This window comes from Chenopodium album, chromosome 20 (assembly GCF_948465745.1).
Source record: "Chenopodium album chromosome 20, dcCheAlbu1.1, whole genome shotgun sequence".
Taxonomy (NCBI): domain Eukaryota; kingdom Viridiplantae; phylum Streptophyta; class Magnoliopsida; order Caryophyllales; family Amaranthaceae; genus Chenopodium; species Chenopodium album.
Genome location: NC_137853.1, coordinates 3,015,803 through 3,039,383, shown reverse-complemented (window position 1 = coordinate 3,039,383; position 23,581 = coordinate 3,015,803). Strand labels below are relative to the sequence as shown.

The window sequence follows — 23,581 nt, the reverse complement described above, 5'->3', positions numbered from 1 at the left end:
TGACCTCTGATGGATCTAGCATCGGTTCATTGGAGAAAAACCTGGCCAGAGCACAGGGCATTAGTTAAGGTACTTGGGGAGGCAATATATGCATAAATACCTAAGTATATCCCTTATATGAACTAGTTAAAGCAACATTAGTTGTAGACTTATCATGTGATTAATGTGAAATATGGTGTTGAGGTTATAAAAGTTCCAGTGCATGGCCTAGCTGTCTAGTAAGACATTACTTTATAAAAAAAAAAAATGTTATACCTTTTTCAATGGTTGAGGAAAATCAAATCGTTGAGGGTGCAAGTCTTGTAGCGTTCCCCTTTTATCTGGTAATGGAATAGCACTGTTTTGACGTGTTCAATGATCCAAAAGTCTTGTCCTTCATCTGGAAGTAATTTATGGACAAATAACTTGGACACATCGTAGAAACGAAGCTCTGAAAGGCTTCTAAGGTGATAGATGCCTTCAGGGACAGTGTTTAACCTTGGGATAGGACCAATTTTAAACAGCTCTAAAAGAGGAAGTGCTCCCTTCTCTATAGTCAGCTTTGTCAAAGTATTCATGTCGTAGAGCTTTAAAATCTTAAGTTTTTGAAAGCCTGCGGCCTGAAAAACCAGCTCTTCACCAAGAAATGAATCCTGTAGTACAAGCTCAGATAAGTGAGGCAGGTCCTGAAGGATTTTTACTGGGTCAGTCATTTGCCCTGACCACATTAAACTTACTGTAGCGAGATACTTGAGCTTGGGAATCCAGTCAGGGACCTTTGCTAGCCGGCCTTTTAAGTATAGGCGTTGAAGGTATTGGGGAGGGGATGAAATAAACTGTAGATCAAGCATCCCATCTTCTTCTGAACAAATTTCTAAGGACTCGAGGTGGGTCATCAAAGCTATGGACTCACAAAGGATTTTTCCATTATGTGTGGCCAGTTTGGTGATTCCCAACTTCCTCAATTGCTTTAAATTTCTCAATTCCCTGAATAGGGTTATCCCATCACTTGCCTCTACAAGGTATAGCTTCTGCAGATTTTGTAGACGACCTAACCCGTGCTTCAGCTTTAATCCTTTCTGAGCACTTACACTAAATTCAGTTTCATAATCATAGTTGTATCCGATGAGATACAACAGATTAATCAAGTACTTCACTTCATCTGGTAGCTCATATACAAAGGAGCATTTGACATCCAAAGTCTGTAGGTTATGTAGCTTACCTATGGACTTTGGAAGCTCTTTTGTCTTCGTGTGCCTTACACTTAGATATCTCAAATGAAACAGATCTCCAATATTTTCAGGAAGAAAACTTATGGGGGCTTCTTGCAGATCTAGAACTTTCAAAAGCCTGAAAGCTTCCGTTACTGCACACAATGTGGAATGTGACAGGCAGTCGTCTGCATCATAAAATGAAAGGGAACGTGTCTCAAACTTACCACTGCTCTTCAAATTACAATCTTTAGTGTATCTGTGGATTGATACTCTCCGTGTAAACTCATAACAGCTTGAGCTATTTTCTGTCCATACATGACCATAACTCAAATCCTCGGACTTTGAGAGGATGATTTCCCGCATCAAATCATGGACTCTGACTTTCCTGATTTTCCCATCAATATCTATTTCTGAGACTTGAACCAAGCTTCTGTTTATAAGTTCTGTCAGGTATTCTTTTGCAACCTGTTCTGCTGATTTTCCCTTTCCTTTTCCTTCCCTCACAAAACCCTCTGCAACCCATAGTCGAATAAGCCGTGCGTATCTGATGGAGTAATCCTCAGGCAGCAAACCAAAGTACATCAGACACAGCTTAAGATAGTATGGAAGGTCATAGTAGCTGAGAGACAAAATCCGCTTCATATTTGAGAAGTGAGGATTTGACCGAACTTCAGAGCCAAGATTTTTTTCAAGCTCCTGCAACTCAGTTATAACTTTTCTCTTAGTCGACAACATTCCTGCAGCTGCAACTATTGCCAGTGGTAAGCCTTCACATCTTTTGACTATGCTGCGCGACAACTCCACCAATTCTGATGGCAAACTGCCACCCTCCTCTATATCAGAATAAAATACCTTCTTGCAAAACAGCTCTAAGCCTTTCTCCTCAGGTAACGATTGTAACTTGTATATTTGGTCGAGCAATGATTCTTTGCATGTAGAAGCAACACTGTCAGAACGTGTTGTGATCAACACCCTGCTGCCTTGGCTGTTATCAGGCAAAGCATGGCGTATGATTGACCAAAATTCTACTGCCCAGACATCATCAAAAACAACCATGTACCTCTTTTGTTTCAAATATTCCCGAAGCTCAAAGGTGAGTAGAGTCTCATCCATTGCATCAAGTTCCGGAGGAGCAGACTCTTTCCTTGACTTGTAGAATTGCTTGAGAGTTTTCCTTAGCAGTTCATCAACCTTGAATGACTGTGAAACAGTAATCCAAGCGTGATTGCTAAAGTGGTTTGTCACAGTCTGTGAGTCATAAACTTTCCTGGCTAGAGTTGTCTTGCCTAGCCCACCCATGCCCACAACAGAAATAACTGTGCGTTTAGATCCTCCATTGACTAACCAGCCGATCAATCTATCTCTGTGGTGCTCAATTCCCACGACCTCAGCCTCCTCGATGAATAAAGAAGTGACACGAGGGTCATGCCATGATCCATCGCGTCTGCTGCTTCCTCCTACTACTGATGAGGAGGAGCTGAAGCCGTAACTCTGACCCCTTTCTTTGATAACTCGGATACTCTCTTTAACCTGAATAATCTCTTGTGCAATTTGATGTCGAGATTTCAGTTTGAGAATCCAGCACATGGCCCTTTCAAGAGAGCCAAGTATCTTAGGACGACAATGATGATACTGTGCTTCAGTTGCCATGTGCATCACATAAGTGTCTGTGACATCCTCTATCTGATAAGCTGCCTCTCGGAGACTTTTAACCCACGAACTTGCACCGTTAGCCTCTTCTTGTTCTGCCTTCTCGTCTGCATCTTTGATAAAGCATTGAATGCTCTTCAGCTCTTCAATGATCTGCTCAACTTCTCCGCCGACTCCTCTCAACAGCTTTGCCTCACTAGCAACCCAGGGGACTACGTTGTCAATGACAAGACCTAAGACTGCCTCTGCCATTTCCCCCGGCCGCTGCTTCTATCTTCTGATGAACACAACCTTTACATCCCTTTTGCTTATTCAATTGTTATATGACATGCTTATTATAACTGGCTGTGAACCATAATTTCATAAACGAAGAAGACTTTTGTTTTCTTTCAAATAATGCACTTATTCAGCTGGTATATTATATGAATTCAAGTATATAATATCTGACTGAAAAGTACCTCGTCAATATCAATACATAAGGCTTAGCTGGTGATGAGGAAGCACATGTAAGATGGGTTGCATGACATTAACAAAATGTCTTAAGCTTCTCTCAATGCATTTAAAACTAAAAGTCTTCTCTCTTGTGTTATAAAAATACCCTAGAAAAAAAACTTTGCTTTCATAAAAAGAGTTATCCAATAAAAAATTACTCTAATGATAATTAATCTTTGTTATACTCTTTATCATTACTATTAATATGATTTTCATTATTGATGCCAGTGTATAATCAATTAATGGCTGGATATGATCGCGACATGTACAAGTAATGTCCATAAATTTAAAGCTAGGAGAGTAAGATACTTGACATCCCATTGAAATGTAATTTTTAATAGCAAGATCACTCGATGAACATTTTTATCGGTAATGAGCCTAGGGGCAGCTACGAGACATGAGATCATCCATTTGGGTGGTGCCGTGGTGGTACATGCATGTTGGAGATAATATCGGAAAATATATGTGTGATATATTTTCCGTATTTGCGACGAAAGAAAAAAATAAATAAATAAATAAAATAAAACCTCAACAAACCTCAAATTATATCAAGCATCTAAATGACGAAATCAATATAGTTTATGATAATTTAAAAAATAAGAATATTATTATTAATAATTATAAGCTTGAGTGTTTAATCCAATTGGGTATAGTACTCATTCTACTTTACAATTTGCCTCGATCATTTGTCTGAAATATGGATCAGTGAAAGGAGGAGTAGAAAAGACGTTTGCACAATCATCACTAAGCCTATTTATCGCATCACAACAATCTTCAGCTATTAAACACTTCTTCACTTCTGCTGACATCTTGAGCCTTTCACAACATTCTGGTACATGCATCATATCAGCCCAACACTCCGTAGCTACCGTGCAAGCACCTTCTTGTGGGGGTGGTGCTTCGTCGTCGCCTTGCACAACCCATTTGATGATCCCATGTTCCATATCAATGCTATGATCATCACCATCAATAGCTTCTTCATCATCATTCTATCGATTTTGTGTTTCTATGCAAGTAATACAATATATTGCTATGTAACAAATTTTTTGACTTACCTAGCTATTATAGCCTTTCTTTGATTTTTACTTGCTTGTGTATCTATATGAAATGTGGTATGTATATATAACTAAACAAACATTTACATATAAGGTATAATATTAATGAAATCATGATTTAAGGAAAGAAATCAGGATTATATTGAAATGAAATCAATATATTTTCTCTGTTCACATTATTGATTTATTGAGAGTAATCAATGAGTTGTGGTTTCAAAATAAAGTAATTAATGAGTTTTTTTTTTTTTTTTTTTTGTGGGAATTGGGCTGAGGTCAGTTTTGAAAATGCCCAATTGTTAAGCCTATCTAAAAAGGCCATAGAATGAGTGGGCCGTGTGTGATACTGGGCTGTTCTTGTTGTGTGGACTGGACCTCGGAAATTTGATTTTGTTACAAAAATCGAACTTACCCTGTTACCTATACTGATTTGAAGCCCTATTTTATGTTCCTAGAAAACCTCTCTTTCTAATCCAACATCTTAATGCCAAATGCAAATACATATAAAAATTTATGCAATATGATTTATTTTTCCGTATTCATATGATTATAGGATAAAGATGAGGAAGAATGACCTTTTTCTAAGATATTATTAGAGTTTTTAGGATTTAGTTTTATCTTTTAGGTTTGTTTATCCTATCAGACATAAATATTTATTTTCATTAATGAGAAAAATGTAATATCTTTAAGGTAATGAAAATATTCCTTCAAAAAAAAAAAAGTTAATGAAACTATGAAAGTTGTGAGTTAGTTTGAGTAAATCGAATTGATTTCAAAACATTGCTTTTCCCATGTTTGAGTCGAAAAGATCAAAATTTTATTGAATTAGGTTTAACCCTAACTGCTAGTATTACCGTGGTTTAATCCAGGCCTCATCATTTAGATACAACTCTTTTATATACATTTATGGATTGTAATACTCTCTTTGTTCATTTTATTTATCTTGTTTAACCTTGTTACTGATTTTTTTTTTAGTCGAACTAGTAAAATGGGACAGAGCGAATATAGGAAAGTAATAAAAGTTTGAGAAATAAATCTAGTTAATAGCTTATAAACTCAAGAACGATGGGAGAAAACGGCTTAGCCTTCTGTATTCTATTAATCACAAATATATACTCAATACAATAGAATACCTAACTTGCCTAAAACTCCTAACAAGATAGATTTGCCAAATATACAATATTAACATAAATATAACAAACCAAACTCTAATAATAGCTAGTTTGACTTAAAACATAAATTTGGATATTTAGGGTATGTTCACATCCACTGAGCTGAACTGAACAGAACTGACTGAAGCTAAACTGAACTGATTGGAGCTGAACTGAACTGAGCTGAGCTGAGCTGAACTGAGCTAAGCTGAAACGGATATTTTATGAGAGAGTAAAAATTAGGAGCTGAACTGAACTGATTGGAGTTGAACTAAACTGAATTGAAATTAAGTAAATATGAACAGGCCCTTAATTGAAATCATCCAAAAGAAAATAAAACACAAAATTATATCCATATCCTACAAGCTAAAAATAGTTTTGAAATTGTAGAACTTTAAACGCAAATTTTGGCTTAAATTTCAAATTAATTAAAGAAAATAAGAAAAGAGGTTTGACCCAAAGTGGTACCAAAATTGACCTATATCAAACTTCAATTTAGCTAATGATAAACACAAAGTCTTATATGTGGCTGGACACACCGTGTGGCCAGTCACTATAGGGGTTACTTCACTAGTGTAATGGGGGTTACTAGGTCAGTGTTAAAGGGGTTACTTTATCATTGTTATAAAGTTACTCGGTTAGTGATATAGGGGTTACTCGATCGGTATTATAGGGGTTATTTAATCAATGTCGTAGAGGTTATTTTAAGTGGCCACACGGTGTGGCCGGCCGCATACAAGACGGGCTGAATGATAAAAAAAAATCTATATACTATATACTAAAGTAATCACCAAAGGGGACACTTGGCATAATTTTGTGAAAAATTTTCCCTCCAAAATGCTATTTATTTATTTTCTTTAAAAAATTCTATTAAAAAAATTAAATTCTTTTAATAAATTTAATTTGTGCAACACATATTAATTTAAGAATTTAAAAGATAGACATTAATAAATTCAATTTTGAAAAAAAAAATAAATTAAATTGTTACATAAGTCTTAATTTCAATTAACTCTATACATTTAATTTCAATCGACTATAACTATTGAGAAATCTTATTTTATAAATCCGTGCATTGCGCGGGGTCAAAAACTAGTAAATAAATAAATTCAATTTGTTTAAACCAATTAATAACTTTACCATTTACATTTTTTTTTTTTTTTTGAGCGAGGGAACCATTTACTTATATAAATAAGTTAAAAAAAAGTTATTCAAAAAAGTTTAAAAAAATCGAAAGGTGAAAGAATGAACAAGATGATAACAGGAAGATGGTTAAGTTAAACTTGCACTTAAACATGTGGTTTCATGTGGGGAGCAAAGAATGACTAAATTAAGTTAAGTAGTTGTCAATTAATCAAAATAATTAATTTAAGGGCAAAGTCCAAAATCTTTCAATCACCGGCTTAATTAAGTCACACAAATCAAGCAACAAACAGTATATAACATGCATGCACTTGCGTACACAAACTTGATTTGTTCTTAAAGATGTTGACGTATCAACAAACAATATTATTGAAGTATTATAAATTAATAATATTTTAAACTGACATTATAAAGTTCAATTTTATTTTGTTTTTGTAGTTGTTTGAATTTTGCATTGATCTAAGACGAACAAAAAGTTGGAATTTACAAGTATGTGTGTACTTTATATATACTCCATATATATGTTAGTTTCTTCGTGCTTTTCCTCTTTCTTCGCACGTTTAGTCGTTTGCTAAGGACTACAAGTACTTACATCATTATTATGATGCTAATGTGCGTTAAGTGCGGTACAAGATTCTAAACATGCCCTTGGTTGGACAAGTACAAATGTACAATGATACCAAAGAGGTTAAAGAGGTACCTAAACTATTTTACGGCTTACACAATAACCCAGCCTAAAAAAATGAAAAAAGTTTAAGAGGGTGTGACATATGCAAATAATTAATCGAAACTTGGCCTGATTAGTCATATTTTTTTGAACTATCATGTATTTAGATACGAAGGGAATATAACCTTACACGTAGTAAATATTTTGTATCTATTTGCATTTATGCTCTTAGTATGGTTCCTTGAAAAAAAAAAAAAAAAAAAAAAAAAATGAAGGTAGATCCACTATTATTTTTTAGATAGAATTGCATGCATGTACAATAAGTGAGATCTTAGATATGTGGCCATATATAAGCGTTAAGCATTCGATTATATATGACTAATTGACTATATATAATATGACAGCTTGATACATACAAAATTAGCTCCTATACAGCTGGTAGTATAAATTAACCCAGAGTTCTTGCCTAATATGCTAATACTTCAAAAAAAAAATAGGTTGCTATTCATATATCCTTGTCATTTCATTTAACTTAAACTTAGGTCTTACCTCTTCTATATCTTTATTATTGACACAATTGACTATGGACATTATTGAGTATTGACTTCTTTTTGCGATTTATCTTAAAGAAAATCATATTGTTATGTAACAGTCATATGAGTCTTGTTATATTGATTTCAATGTATATTTCTGAATATCAAGTTTGTACCGTTTTTATCATTGATAAATGATAGCTAATACTTCGTAAAATTTAATATGTGAAGTTATACATTAACAAATGTATCTAAATAAAATGTGTTATTAAGACGAAACAAAGGAAGTGATCAACTAAAACTAAATGAATGTGTCAGCTGAAATTATAGTGAAACTAAATAATGAGGATATATGTTGTTTAACTTAATACTCCGTATTTAGATTTATATATATGTAGGAAGTGGGTTTTGGGTGGTCACATAAATAACAGGTCCTCAAAAAAATAATAGGTCCATAAATATTAATAGCATGCCTTCAATAAAGTATGAAGAAAAGCTTGCAAGCAACAAAGACACCCACTACTATGTTGTCATGTATACCCAATTTTGGTGATTATTTAGAAAATTAATACAGTATATAACAACAACTTTTACCCAAGTTGACATGATCTATTTGTAGATCCATACGCATTAGGTAAGTGGAGTCATCTATCATCTCTACAATTAATTTTGCAATTGGAAGGTAAGCAAATGCGCATTACAAAGGATTCCTTAGTATTTTTATTTTATTTTATTTTTTTCAGAAAAGAAAGATACACAAAATTTTTCTTTTTTTTTTTAAAAAAAAAAAAAAAAAACTCTCTGAGGTGATTGGGACTACACTTAGTAGGGAGGAGCTATGTTCAATCCCCCACAACAATAATTGGGAGGGGACTGAAACCTAACCATCCAAAACTGATTCTCGAATCTGAATTAGCCCAAAGAATAAAACGGGTGAACACCAAAAAAAATTATTCTCTCAATATTGTGATCTAACTTATCAGAAAAATAACAAACACATGTAAAAATGATAAACTAATTATGTATGGTTGTTAATTGTAATTGATAACGTATGAATATTACTAGTATTTTTAACACAAAGAAAAGACCGATTATATTATTAGGCTAAAGCCATAATTTTTACATTAAGCACCACATACTGTAATTTTTACATAGTATTTCATATTCCTAGTAGCTAAACACTTGTAATTAATTTGCTCTATAGTATTTTATTTAACCACTTAGCTTTATTTTGAAAGAGGTATACTATTTAACTATGTATTGATCGGATTACTCAATTAACTTAATTTCATGATTCACAAAATCACAACTTATAAAATATTTTTTTGTTATTAATATCTCTAGTTATAATTGAGGCATGATGTATGTAAATGGCAGTATTTATCTCTGACTTTAAGCTATGATGCAATTGACACGTTTAGTGGCGTAACTCTGAAAGCAACCAAAACTACAAGATAATTAAAAGTACTCCTTGAAAATGAAGTTAACTTGATATTGTTTTGAAGTTGACATTAATACCAAACTACCAAAGAGAAGGTTGATCAAATTTGTAAACGTCCATTGTTATGTAGACTTGTAGTCATTTAAACCACATAGTAGGCTACCCAAATTGATCATGACTAGCCTCTTTATTGACTGCTTTATTCGTAACAAATTTAATTTCTTTTTAAGAAGCACAACGCACAAGTTACAAAGATGTTTGTGTCGATTAACAATTGTTTTAAAAAATAAAATGCGTATGAGTTGTTAAAATATATATGCTTAAATTAGTTAGCCCTCTTCGAACAACCATCACGTGCTGATCCCCGTCAAACTTAAATAAAATATGTACTCACTATCATTATTTTATTGAAATCTTTAATTTTTCTTAACATGGTTTTTAGTAGCTTTTAGTATCTTGATATTTAAGTAAATACAAAGCAAACTTAGCTTAAAAACTTGAAAAATTAAGCAAATTATCATATCATTTGACTGATTAAGATCAGTCAACTGTCCAGCTAGACTAAACTTTTGCAGTTGACGTGGTCCAGTAAAGTAGCAGGAATTATTTACTGAGGTAAAATGGTAGATAATGTACTTTTCTGAAAGATAAATACAAGTGGGAATTTGAATATTCTTATCCCTGTAAAATTTTCAATATCCTATGATGATTAGTACTACTAATTTAGTATTATCATCCGAAAACGACAAAGAATAAAAAATAGATTAAGAGTATTCACTATAACTGTGTGGAATCTTTTATCTCTATGATCAAAGTTTGTTTGTTTTCACGTCAAGTCATTTAATTCCCCAAATTATATTACTTCTTAACTTTATGTCATGTGATATTTTAATTCAACAAAAAAATTGCTAGGATCCTAGGTAATATGGGCCATCAACCTAGAGTAGGTTATTAGATGCATGTTGAAAATAATAACTTCATCCATTCTAATGCTTGTTTTATTTGAATTTTTTTTTTTTTTTTTTTCAGTTTACTCCATTTAAAAAAAAAAAATACTAAGTACAAGTACAACTAAGAACACATCAAGAACTATTCCAAAATTAAAATTTTTTTTTTTTAAAAAAAGTACACATCAAAAAAGGTTTCAAGAAAAAAAAAATTGTTAAAAATAGAATCTCACATGAGTATTGTACTATTGTTTTACAATTTTAACATTATTATCTAATTATGCTCAATTTTTTCTCTCTTCAAAAAATTCCAAATGAAACAAACATAAGGAAATGTGATTTATAGGAGTAATGCTTATATTCATTCCGAAGCTAATTGAGCATAGAAATTGAGTATACTCCGTAGTTTTTTTTTTTTTTTTTTTTCTTATTCCATTTTCAAAGACAAAGAGAAAAGGATAAAATTGGATCAGCTAGCTAATCGTTAATATGGGATAATAATTAGTAAAACATTTGAATCTACTCCAACTAAGTGCCTAACAATCGTTACTAGTTGTGGAGGTAACTGACATCCGTTCTACTAATTGTTAGTGGTTGGCGTGCAATTTTATAATGGTCAAATCAAAACAACTAGCCATATTTTAATACACACAAAATATTATTGTTGGAACAGCAGTGAAAGCACACAACTGCACAAGTGATTATCCTCTAATCTTTATGATTAAAATATAAACAAGATCCTGTAGTTGGTAATTAAATATTTTAGTAATATAGAATGTTGGAACTTTTAGTAGCCGTATTTGTTTAAGATTAAAAAGAGATTAGATTTGATGGGGTTGTTTGACTTTTCCAAGCCAAAAGGAGTGACATATACTCATATCTACCAGATTGGCGGCCCCCAGTTTCCCATGTGACCTTCTAGGACCTTTTACTTGTTTATGGCTTATGGTTTACGAGTGGTGGTAGTGCAATTAACTCAACAAGTTCCTACCAATATTTGAACGTGTGAGTGTCTCCTTTCCTATTTTTTATTAGCGAAAACGTGGCAGTTTTTTTTTATATGCATGACTCAAAAGTAAAAATGGGAAAAATTTTAAGGGACGGACGGAGTACCTTCAAAGGAGGGTTTTGTTTACATATAGACATAGTGTGACGACATGTAAGGCATTATGTAGAGAGAGGCAATTTCACGTGTAATAACTCCAACATTTCACGATAACCATTCGACGTTTGGAAAGAATGCCTTTCCGTTTTTTGATTATTATGATGATCGGTTTGTTAGATCCTAAATTGTAGGCATTAGTAACAACTTGTTTCATGCATTAAGCTATCAAAAAATTTCACTTAATGCAACTATATTCTAGAGATGAGTTAAACCCCTTGCTCGATGATTGCCCCTGGACCATATAACAAACGGCATAGATCAGTAAACGAACTGACTAATCGAGATACCACCTCCCTAAAGAACATTGATGCCACCTGCACAGAGGAAGCCATCATCCATGTGAGGGAGTAAACATCATGTATTCATCTAATCAAATAATACAGTGACATTTAGGTAAAACTGCAGAACAGCATAGGTCTCTTGTTAGAGTTAAGATGTTTCATATTCTACTTATTCTTAGAGCTAAAATGAGCTAGAAAATAAGTTTGACACAAGACAAAATCATGGATGGTGCGTTACCTGCCGGTAAAGTGGTGAACGGAACTTGAAATCAACCAAGAAGTAAAGGTTGCAGGTTTCCGGAGTTGGTCCTGGTCTGAATTCCCATATGTTGATCAAGTGTTCAAAAAGGTTGCTTTCAGATGCAGTGGTCTGACAAAACAATTAACAAAAGTAGAGGTACAAGTACCTACTTGTATTAGTCAAAAGGAAACAAAGTCTTCATTTAAAAGGATTACAAGTTACAACTATCTAAACCTAATAAGAGTACCTACAATTTAAGCCATGAAAAAACAAAATTCTAGCAAGGAATATATTAATTAGTGACACAAAGAGGACCAAGTTGCTTGCATTTATTTTCCATTGAAATGAGGGCTAAATTACTTTTCTCCCTCATTCATGAGTACTACTATTCAAATACATAACGTTCGGAGCCTTCAATTTGATCTGACAAGCTTTTTCATCCTATAGATGTCACTGACCCCTTTTCTTTCAAACATTAAGTATAAATTAAATTTAAGTTTGGGTAAGGAGTGTTGGTGATTCATGCAATTACTACATTTTCAAAGAAAAATAAATCATTAGACAACAACCCCCCAGTCTAATACGCCTCTCCCCAATATGTTCTTTTAGAAGCAACAATTTTTAAATTCCTTACTACATTTGTCCACGGCATACCTTACATGTAGTGTCGTAGATAGTGAGCAAAAGTTCTCTTAGAAGCAACAATTCTGAAATTCCTTAATACATTTGTCCACGGCCTTACATGTAGTGTCGTAGATAGTGAACAAAAAAAAGTAAGTCGAAGCATGAAGCTATTCAGATCCAACTAACTCACACACATCCATTTTGGTAATCTATCTTTGCTAGACAACAGTAGGAGTCTAGTAGGACTGCATATTTAGACTAATTATAAAATGTATAAAATTGAGTCTTTCAGGATGATGTACAATTGCATTTTCACTGTCAAGTACTCAATCATAACAAAATCAGACAAGATTATGAATATATTGATGTTTGATGCAATGAAAATCGTACCTTAATAAACTTTGGCTTGTCTAAAACCACATGTGAAATGTAACTCTCAACCAGAAATTTAAAACCAATCTCCAATTCAGCATCAAATGATCCATCAGGGTTGCGCTGAACAATTTCTGATCTTTGACACCAAGGTAAAAAATCTTCATACAAATCTACAGCTGCAACAACATCAAACAGCTGTTCAGGGGAATACCTGTTTATAAAGAAAAATTTTAGCCTCATGCTTCACCCCTCCAGACATCATAGAGTTGTTTAAACATTATGCAAATCATTTATGATGAGTTATTTAACAGTGTTCCACCTTATAAATAAGCTTTCTGCACATAAATTTCTGCCAATTATGTAATTTTCATACATTGCTTACTTTTACCTGTAAGAGGCAATTGTTGTCACTGAGCAATTGTCAATATTTCAGTTTCTTGATCCAAAATAAGAGCTAAATATGGGCAATGAAAGAGAACTAGGCCAGGGGAGGCAGTAGTGAACGATTTATAACAGTGTCAGTGTGTCACAAGTTGCATGCATTATCATTTTTATCAAGCTCTAGATTATACTTTGTAAATGTTTTTTAACTTATAATTGATCTTCACACCTGCTAATTATCACAACCTTCATTATCAACTCAATGCAATTCTTCAGCAATATACATATCATCTTAACCAACAAACAAACTTATACATTCTTAACAAGAAGACTAAATTCATCAGGAAGACATCAGCTTATTCCTCTCTATCTCTAACATATAGGCTTATCATACAACAAATTTCAACCAAATTATTGCATCAAAGCAAAATTGGACTGGGCATCTTTCAACTAATCTAAATAGCATTAAAATCAGATGTAAAAAGTTCAGGAGACTCACCCAATAACAAGTTTCTCTTCGTACATCTTAGATAAAACACTTCCTTCTTCTCCATCTCCACAACCCAAGAACCACCTCCTCTGCAGTTTCTCATAAGAATTGAAAGAATTCCTAGAAGGATGAATCACATTCCTAGAAGAAAAGCTGTATATTCCAGCAATGCTGCTCAAACATCGAAGTGGACAATAGTGTCCGATCTTGCCTACATAAATTTTATGATTCCATTGTCGAATGAATGGTTTAATATTGTTTTGTTGCAACAACCAGCTCCTCCCAACAGCTCTCAATGCCGATAAAAAAAGAGGCATCGAGATCTACTAAATCTGAACATGAATATGGGGATAATCAGTCTCGTAATAAGATCACATGCATAACGATTTACATGGAAGCATGATGAAAGATTAAGGAAAAAAGAGGTATTCTAGCTCAACCAACAAACCCTAACAAGCTCCATGAACATAAATGGCACATGTTTCGGTACAAAACCCTGAAATTTTGTTTCAATGTAAGAAGTATATGCTACCAAAATACCAAATTATTCACAAATCCCATATGAAGAGAACTTCCCATTAGAGCATAGTTAGCAAATGCGAGTATCTCGGAAACTTAGGCCACTAATCCTTTAACACCAAATCCATGAATAAGCATCACCAATACTGGTTTATTGAATTCAAGTGAGACTGCAAGTCCATTTTACATCATCATTTTACCTCCCAATTACATGTTCTATCACAACTATAATTCCTACATAATCATTAATTTAAACCTGAAAATTCTAACGATCAATTATTTAAAAGTGTAATCACAATTATACAATCCAATAAACTTAAATCATGTGACAATAACTACTCATTAGCAGAATTCAAATTTTTCACTAAATTAACACAAACACTACTTAATTTCAATCACAAATGTTTCAAAATGAAACTAAATTCTATAAATTAGTAAAATATCAGCTAAAAAGCTCTGTATTAAGTTCTTTCACATGTTAAATAATACTTGGTATCAAAATTAAGCTAACCCTAGGAGAGAGAAAGACGAAGAGGAAGAATGTGTCACCTAAAAGGAATGACGTGGCAGTTTCCGGCGTAGTCTTCGGTTGGTGGCACGGTGACGACAGCCGCCTCCTCGGGGAGGACGCAAGTGAGAGAGTAAAGAGAACGACGGAAACCAAGTGAATAAGTGAAAGGTGACTAAAAAAACAAAAAAACAAGGGGGGGGGGGGGCAATTCAAACTGATCCATATTCGATTACCCGATTCGATTTTCCGAGTTAGTATTCGTATACGTATTATGGTTTTCCGAGTTATGGTTTATGATTTTATTTACTATTACGGAGTAATGAATTTAAATCATTAAAAGACAGTACACATTAATGGTTCAAAATCATACAATTTTCAAAGTTATTTGGTTATAAAATTTAAAATGGCTTTAATCAACATCACGTGGGAAAAAAAGTTTGTATTAAGTGGTGACATAAGGGTCTATTCAGTTCACCGTTATGATAAGGGTTGCTCAAGTTGAAATTATAACTAAATTAAGTTTTAATAAGGTTTAAGAAATTAAGAGAAGTTCGGGTAAATTCAGATAAAATCATATAAGTTCTAATAAGTAAAATTAGAGGAATATTGAAAGTGACAATGACATAATGATAAACTTTAAGCATGTTGACCTTATTTTCAATTATTTTAAGAAAAATAAATTTAAATAAGTTCATACCAGGGTTAATAATTTTAGATAAGATGAAAAATTAGTTCAGATAAGTTGTAATAAGGGTTAATTAGGGCTATTAAAGTTCAATTTATAACTAAAATAAGGGCTAATAAGTTTAGATAAGATCATATAATTTCAAATAAGAATAGATAAGTTCGGATAAGTAAAAATCAGGTGAATAGAATGCACCCTAATATTATTAATCAAGGAATAATTTACTGTACATCGGGGTCACTTTTTATCAAATTTAGGGTCACTTTTACAATTTTTTGGGTAACTTTTATCAATAAAGTATAAATACTTTGTAACATTTATTTATGTTAGGGTAACATTTATCTATATTAGGGTAACTTTTGCTTATTTTAGGGGTAACTTTATAACGGATGTACAATATTTATTGTACATCCGATTTATTTAAAAGTTTGTATTAATCAAGATGAATAAAATCTCGCATAAGCATACTTTTCCTTACAATCCTTGTGACATAACTACATAAGTGTATAATGAATAGTGCCAAAAATACAAATCAAATTAAAACTGAATATGTTTTTTCAATTACGAGTAAATTTTTAAGTAACAAATCAAGAGGACACGTTATTTTAGAAAGATTACAAGTCCATGATTTTTTTCTTTAATATAAAAAATTCACAATATTATTATATGTCCATACTTAACTTTTGGATAAATAATTACTCGAAAAAATTATCAAATCTATCCATTCAAAGATTTTTAGCAAAAAGAATGACATTTTATTATTTTATACGAAGATAATTACGGAATACGGAGTACCTTTTTAACAAAAATCTTAAATCCATAAGATTATAGGAGCATTAATTATGATAGAAAATATTCCAATTACCTTATTTTATTATCTCTGTTTTTCCAACAATTGGATAGATATTGACATCATCAAAATTGTTTTTATTGCTAAAAAGCCCCTATTTCCTCCAACCTCCCCCCTTATTTCCTACTTTTCCCTTTCCCCCTTTTTTCACATAATGGCCCCTCTAACTCTACTATTTATAAATTTAATAAAATAAAATAATTAAAACCCCTCAATATTAATAAAAATAAAAATAAAAATAAATCAAAAATAAAAGTACAATATCCAAATCACCCCTTAACTGAAATTGAGGTACGCACTGCTGTAAAAAAATCCAAAATTTCATCCAACTTTTAATTGATTTAATAATTAATTACGGGTAATTAATAATTTAAAAAATAAAAAAAAAGGAGAAAGAAAAACAGAGTGTATAATTAAGAATTAAGAGCGTAAAATAGTCAAATACAAAACCGACGTCTCCTTTGTTAATACTTGTTCCTCCTCTCTCTCCCTCTCCTTATTTATTTCATCACATCACTTTCTCTCTCCTCTCTCTCTCCCACCGCGTCGCACTTTCTCTCTCTATGATCCAAACCCAAAAATTCATCTTCTCTTCAATTTCACTCAACAATGCTGAAGCTCTTTCGTTGATTTTCTGCTAATTTACTTCATTATTCTCCAGATTTCGCCCTTTTTGTGAGTTAATTTTAGACTTCACATTGCACTTTTTTTAATTGATTCAATTCAATTCAATTCATACTTGTTGATTTGCGTGATTTTCACTGAGGATCTGTGGTTCAATTTGCGTTGTTTGTGGCTTTTGAATTGAGTTTTTATTGGTGATCTGTTTTGTGATCTGATCGATTTTTAATTTATTTTTTGAATTGGAGGAAATTTGTTGTGTTTGTGAGAGTTTGTTTTTGATTTTTGAATTTTATTATTGTTGATAATGACGGTTGATACCGTTGTTAATGGTGAAGGAGAGAAGTGTGGATTAGATATGAGGAGTTCTTCGTGTGAGGATCTGCCGCCGGCGAGTGTCGGTGATGGTGGTTGTGAGTGTAATGGTGATAGTAAGGATGATTATGTGTTTGTTAATGGTAGCGATGCCGTTTCGGATGATCATGTTGTAGTTGAGGGTGATGGGGAGCTGAATGTGTCTGATTCGAATGCTGCTGATTTTGATAGGAAATTGGAAGGTGGTATTGATGTGAGTGATCAATTGGAAAATTGTGATGTTTCCGAGGGTAAATTAGATAATGTGGGTGAGGTAAAAGGCGGTGAATCGATGCATGAGAATGGGATCATTGTAGAGGAGGAGAAAAACGGCGAATTGGGTGGTGTGGAGTTGGAAGAAGAGATCAAGTTAGAGAGTGAGGGTTTAGTTGAGAGTGGTGATAGTAATGCTATTGAGGGAAAGGTTGATGTTAGGGTTAGAGATTTGGAAGTTTCGGAGGAGAGAGATCCAAAGTCGGTGGTGGATGAGGATGAGGATGTGGAATTGGGTGTTGAGAAGGGGGATAATGCCAATGTATTACCTTCATTAGATGATGATGAAAAAACACATATTTTGCCGAATATAGATAGTGGTTCTGATATTGTGCAGAATGGGACTACAGTCGTAGAGATTGAGCCTCAGGCACCTCACAGTGAAATCGAGGAGCAACAGCATGATATTGTGCAGAATGGGACTACAGTCGTGGAGGCTGAGCCTCAGGCACCTCACAGTGAAATCAAGGAGCAACAGCATGACATTGTGCAGAATGGGACTACAGTCGTGGAGGCTGAGCCTCAGGCACCTCACATTGAAATCGAGGAGCAACAGCATGATATTTTGCAGAATGGGACTACAGTCGTGGAGGCTGAGCCTCAGGTACCTCACAGTGAAATCGAGGAGCAACTGCACCTTGGCCAATCTGAGGAATGTGAGAATCATGCCAATGAACCTGAGAAACTGAAGGATGATGTAAGGAATCTGGAGGTGGTTAAGGATAATGGTATTCCTCATATAGATGAGGTCACAGAATCCGAGCCAGTTGATGGTATTATAACGGAAATAAAATCTCATGAGGCAGATGTTCTACATCAGTCTCATCCTCAAGAGGACAGTGCAGAAGTAGATACACGGCCACCTGATGGTGTTAAGGCTCCAGATAGTGAGGCCGGCGAATTATTACTGGATGATGCAATCACCGAGGAGCAGTCTGCAGACTGTCAGCAGCAAGATTTGCAACCTGCTGACAGTAATGAACTAGATCTAGTTGAAGCAGAGGTTGAGGTTAAGGAACACAGTGATTCAGATCTGCCAGGGATGAGTGAAAGCCATAGCCTTAACTCTGTAGATTCAGAAGCTGCTGTATGTGAGCAGCAGCTGAGTGACAGTATTGAGTGTAAGGATCAAGGTGCTTCAAACTTGACTACAGAATTAAAAGATTGTCAGGAGTCTCAAGCTGTTGTTGATCAATCGGAAGGAGAAGCAAATCAAAGCAATTTAGAGTTGTCTGCCCCAGAGGTGGATGGTTCAGTACTGAACAGTACTATTCCATGTGATGAAAGAACAGTAGAATCAACGCCAGATGTTGAAGGGTCTCTTGAAACTTCAATAGTAGATATACAGCCTGATCAATCTCATACGCCTGTAAATGACCATGAGCAGGATAGTGTTCATGGAGAAAGAAATGCAGAGTTGATTGATCAAGTGGCAGGAGGCCTAGAATCTTCAGTTCAAGAGGTTTTTCCTCAAGATCAGGTGGCAGAAGAGACTGGGTTGGTAGATGTTAATGACAAGGAAGTTTCTTCAGAGGATGTTAGCTTTGAAAAAACCGTAACTGATGAAGCAACTAATCCTGTTGAACCAAAGTCTGCCACTGAGGCAGCGATAGATGAGGAAGGCCGTGATCTAGATGCTAGCCATATCGGAGATGGTATTTCAGAGAATGAAGCCCATATCCCCGACTCTTCTCATGAGGCTGAAAGTTGTTTGAGATCTGAAAATGATGGGTTGACTGTACCTGTTGGCGATGAGGTGGACTTGCCTGTTCCTTGTGACTCAGACATAACAGAGGAACAGGGAAGTGTTGATGATGGCTCTTATGCTGTTGATAACTGCATTAGCTGCTCTGCGGATGACTCCAGTTCCCAGCCCAAATTGGAAGACACCAATGATTCCCTTCCATACCTTGTTAATGGCACCAAATTGGAAGTTGAACCCGTGAATGCTGAGGTTGATGGCGCAAGCAAGATAAATTCTGATTCTGAGGACACTTTGAAGCCAAAGATCAGTTTTGGTTCCTTTGAATGCGTAACACCTTTTTCACTCAATGATAATAATAACATCCACTCTGACATACTGGATAGATCAACTGAAACAGTTACCAGACATTCAGATTTTGCCGGTGATGGTCTCACTTCACTGAACTCTGAGGCCAATGGGGTTTGTTCTACTGGGTTGAACCATGATAAAACGTGTGCTGGAGTTGTCAGTCCGGAGCAGAAGAATGTGGACAAGGTTTCGGCATCTAATTTTGAAGAATCCGGCACTGATTCTGTGTATGGACAAAATGTAAATCCTGATTTGGTTAGAAGGCCATTTTATTACTTGATCAGGCTTCCAAGATTTGATGATGTGAATCTTAGTGAGGAGGTTAAACTAAGTGAGATGGAAGTTCACGAGAAGACACGAAATAGAGATGTCGTTCGGACTGAATATCAGAAGAGGAAGGTTGAACATACTGGAACATAAGAACTTTGCTTGATATTATGGTATTTTCTTTCCCTTTGGGCTTCTTACCTATTCACCAATTTGCTTATTTGAACAGGCCATTCATTGGGATTATAAAACAAATTTTGAAGCCGCTAAATCTGAAGAGAGAGCTGCACATAAGTTGATGATTGCCAAAAGGCGGGAAATAGACTCTGCCCAGTCTTTGATAAATCTAGCAAGGCATGCAACTACAGTTGATGATGTTGATAGTCAGGTAGGCATTGCTTTCAGTATGATTTCTTAATCCTAAATGTTTTTGTTTATTCTTAACATTTGTTGACAAAGTAATTGTGTTCTGGGGTGGTGTGGAAACAGATTCTTACTTTGGAACGCAAGATACAGCATGAAACCCTGAATTTGGCTGAGGAGAAAAAATTGGTACGTGATATTAAGCTATTGAACCTTCAGCGTGAAAAAATGGCTGCTAACTCTCAGAGGCAGCAAGAATTACAGCAGGCTCTGGACCAGAGGGTTGAGACAGAGGAAAAATTGAAGGTTTTATTGACTTCTAGTTTATATCCTCATCTATTTCTAAAATTTAGTTTATGCATTTGCCTAATATATTTTGCTTGAAATACAGGTCTTGAGGAAAGAATTGGATGCTCTCAGAGACAATTATGCCAAAGCCGAAGACAATTATAAAGCCGCTAAGAAGAAATATGAGGAAGAAAGTGCCGTGCTGAATGACATTAATGCTCGATTCAAATCTGCTGATAAAGTTCGACAAGATGCATATATACATTTTCAGACCCTAAAGAAACAGGCATATGAACAGGTTACTTTTCTTTATCTAAAGCTTTTTATTTATTTTAAAATATTATTTGGGATTGTAGCTAAATATTGTTGTGATTTAAGAGCAAAATAGTGGGCTTGATCCCAAATAGTGGGCAGCCCTAAGAGAGAGAGAAAGGGAGATTTATAAACTGATGAGAGTATTAGAAATGCTGTAATATGATCTACTGCCGTACTTCGTCTCTATGGAAAACCATAGTAGGATTGAATTTGATCCTGTCCTAAACACCCTGCTACTGCGTAGATAGCAATTACTCAAATGTGTGGACTCTATGACCATGGTAAATTGGTAAGAAGCATTACCATTACAAGTTACTAATCAGTCAGCTGATGTTTGACCAAGATTAGGCTTTCGTGCATCAATTTGTTTACTACGTTTAAATCAACTGAATTGAGTTTGTTGGTAGAGTTGACCTTCAGCAATCTGTCACACTGCTTGTTGGCTTATGTAGTGCATTTTACGTCATTATTTTCTCTGAAGGAAGTCCCCTTTGAACCCAACACATTCTGCCTCAATGCGTGGAGGGAAAGTGTGGCCAACACTTTAAACTAATCACATTTTGCAATCAGTTCACTGGCTAGTTACCTCTCTCTCCTATTAGCTAAGTGGAAACATGCCACGCCAAATTAAGCCCAAATGATTTTAAGAGATGTCATGTGAGCTAGGAGCTCAGTAATTTTATTATTATTTATTTAATATTTTGGCTTCAGTGGGTTATTGCTGTTTGTGTTTCACTTGTACAAATTCTGGGATGTTTGTAAAATTAAAATGTTAAGAGAGATTTATTTTTAGCTATTTCTTTGATTATGTTCATGCATGTGTTATATTGAGTCTTTAAGTTGGTGTTTTAAATGGCAGAACAAGCTTTTCTATGATTACAAGGATGCTGCCAAAGCAGCCAATGAATATGCAGTGGCTGGTGAAAAAGAAAGGCTTGAACAGCATTGTGTAAACCAGGTGAGTAGAGCAGTTATACACTTATACTACAACATGATGACAAGAAGCCATAGCTACATTTTACTATTTGGTTTCGTTTTTCTGTCATGGCTATTGACTTAATTTTTATGCAGGTGGAGAACTTTATGGAACGATGGAATAACAATGACGAGTTTCGGAAGGAATATGTTAAACGTAACATGAAGAGTACATTGAGGAGATTTAGAACACTGGATGGTCGAGCACTTGGCCCTGATGAAGAGCCACCATCATTAGTAGATTTCCCTGATAATAGAGTAAATACCATGACCAAAAATCCCAAGGTCAATTCGGTTGGGACAGTTCCAACCTTAGAAAGAGATTTTCCTTTAGTAGCAAAAAAAGTTGTAGAGGAGTCATCAAAGAAAGTTGTAGAGCAGAAGAATAAGAATGCCCTTGCCAAAAAGAAGGTTGAAACAACATCAAAGGTTAGCTTAGCAGAACCTTCTGGCAGAATAGAGACAGAAGAAAAGGAAGAAGAACAGAAGCAATTAAAAAAGGAAGAAGAGCAGAAACAGACTAAAGAGGAAGAAGAGTTGGCAAGGAAAGTGGAGCAAAAAAGAAAAGAAGAGGAGGCTGCCAGATTGAGGGAGCAGCGCAAATTAGAGGAAAAAGCTAAAGCTCAGGAAGCGCTGGAAAGGAAAAGAAGAATGGCAGAGAAAGCTCAAGCGAGGGCTGAATTTAGAGCCCGGAAGGAAGCTGAAGAAAAGGAGAAGGTTAATTTCACCCAAAAAATAAATACATAAGATTAAGATGTGTGATTATTACTCTTTTTTTTTTTTTTTGACAATTATTGTTTTCCTAAATGTTCTTATTTTTTGATTGGTGTAGGAGAAAGAGAAGAGGGCAAAGAAGAAAGGAAAGAAGAAGGGTCTTGCATCAGAGATTTCTGAAATTGAGCCTGCTCAGCTGCCAGAATCCTCATCTGATACAATCAGGGAGGCTGAAGTTACAGAAAAGCCTGTGACAGTGGCTAAGAAATCCCATAAGCCTGCATTATATACAAAGCAGGTAAAGACGACTAAATCAATTTCTTCTCCTCCTGCCCCTCTCCGCAATCGGGGCAAGAGAAGGATACCGCAATGGGCATGGTGGTTAGTGGTAGTGGTATTAGCTGTTGCTCTTATATTCCCTTTGGGGAACATAGACATTCTTGGGTTTGTCAAGCTTTTAGCTTCTGGCTCATCCCATTAGTATAATCATAAACATAGGTTTGAAAGTATTATTTTTTAAAATATTCAATTCTTGTTCATGTCTTGGTTTCTTTTCACCTCACTCACTTGCTGCCATTTGTATACTTGACCCTTAGATTGTTTGATGAAATTGTGATGGGAACAAAATTATACTATATATTGTATTGCATTTACTCTAATTTAATAAATCCAGTGATTATGCTGATATTGTTTTGTAATTCTGGACTTGTGGATATACATCAGCTTAGTGTCTTAACTACTTCGTACCGAGTATTTGTTTTGGTTCCGTTTGAAACAAAGTGGCTTTCCTTCACTATTTCCTGCTTCTGTTATATACTCAGATGATTGTTACCCTGATGGGTTTCATCCTGTTTTTTCTAAAAAAAAATTGGGACATTGTGGTAGAGGATATTTTTGAATGCTCATCTCTTTTTTGCTTAGTTCCTTAACTGGCACGCTCCAGTGACGGTTTTACACTGAGAATCTGAGA

General features: G+C 34.6%; 3 protein-coding genes across 3 annotated transcripts; 1 reads left to right on the top strand and 2 right to left on the bottom strand.

The window, feature by feature from the left end:
- Positions 1–260: 260 nt before the first annotated feature.
- LOC145599169 (disease resistance protein RPM1-like) lies at positions 261–3,095 on the bottom strand. Its single transcript, XM_081655578.1, has one exon. It carries the CDS (start codon positions 3,093–3,095, stop codon positions 261–263), a length of 2,835 nt encoding a protein of 944 aa, XP_081511704.1.
- Positions 3,096–11,483: 8,388 nt separating this feature from the next.
- On the bottom strand, positions 11,484–14,140 carry LOC145599238 (uncharacterized). The gene is made up of 4 exons (XM_081655641.1): positions 13,833–14,140; positions 12,968–13,163; positions 11,951–12,082; positions 11,484–11,745 (listed from the first exon to the last, which is right to left on the bottom strand). The coding sequence occupies exons 1-4, from the start codon at positions 14,138–14,140 to the stop codon at positions 11,638–11,640; spliced, it is 744 nt and encodes a 247-aa protein (XP_081511767.1). The 3' UTR covers positions 11,484–11,637.
- A 2,780-nt stretch (positions 14,141–16,920) lies between these two features.
- On the top strand, positions 16,921–23,309 carry LOC145597836 (uncharacterized). Its single transcript, XM_081654085.1, has 7 exons — positions 16,921–20,088; positions 20,186–20,344; positions 20,446–20,625; positions 20,711–20,905; positions 21,782–21,880; positions 21,994–22,614; positions 22,730–23,309. The coding sequence occupies exons 1-7, from the start codon at positions 17,317–17,319 to the stop codon at positions 23,090–23,092; spliced, it is 4,389 nt and encodes a 1,462-aa protein (XP_081510211.1). The 5' UTR covers positions 16,921–17,316; the 3' UTR covers positions 23,093–23,309.
- Positions 23,310–23,581: the final 272 nt, after the last annotated feature.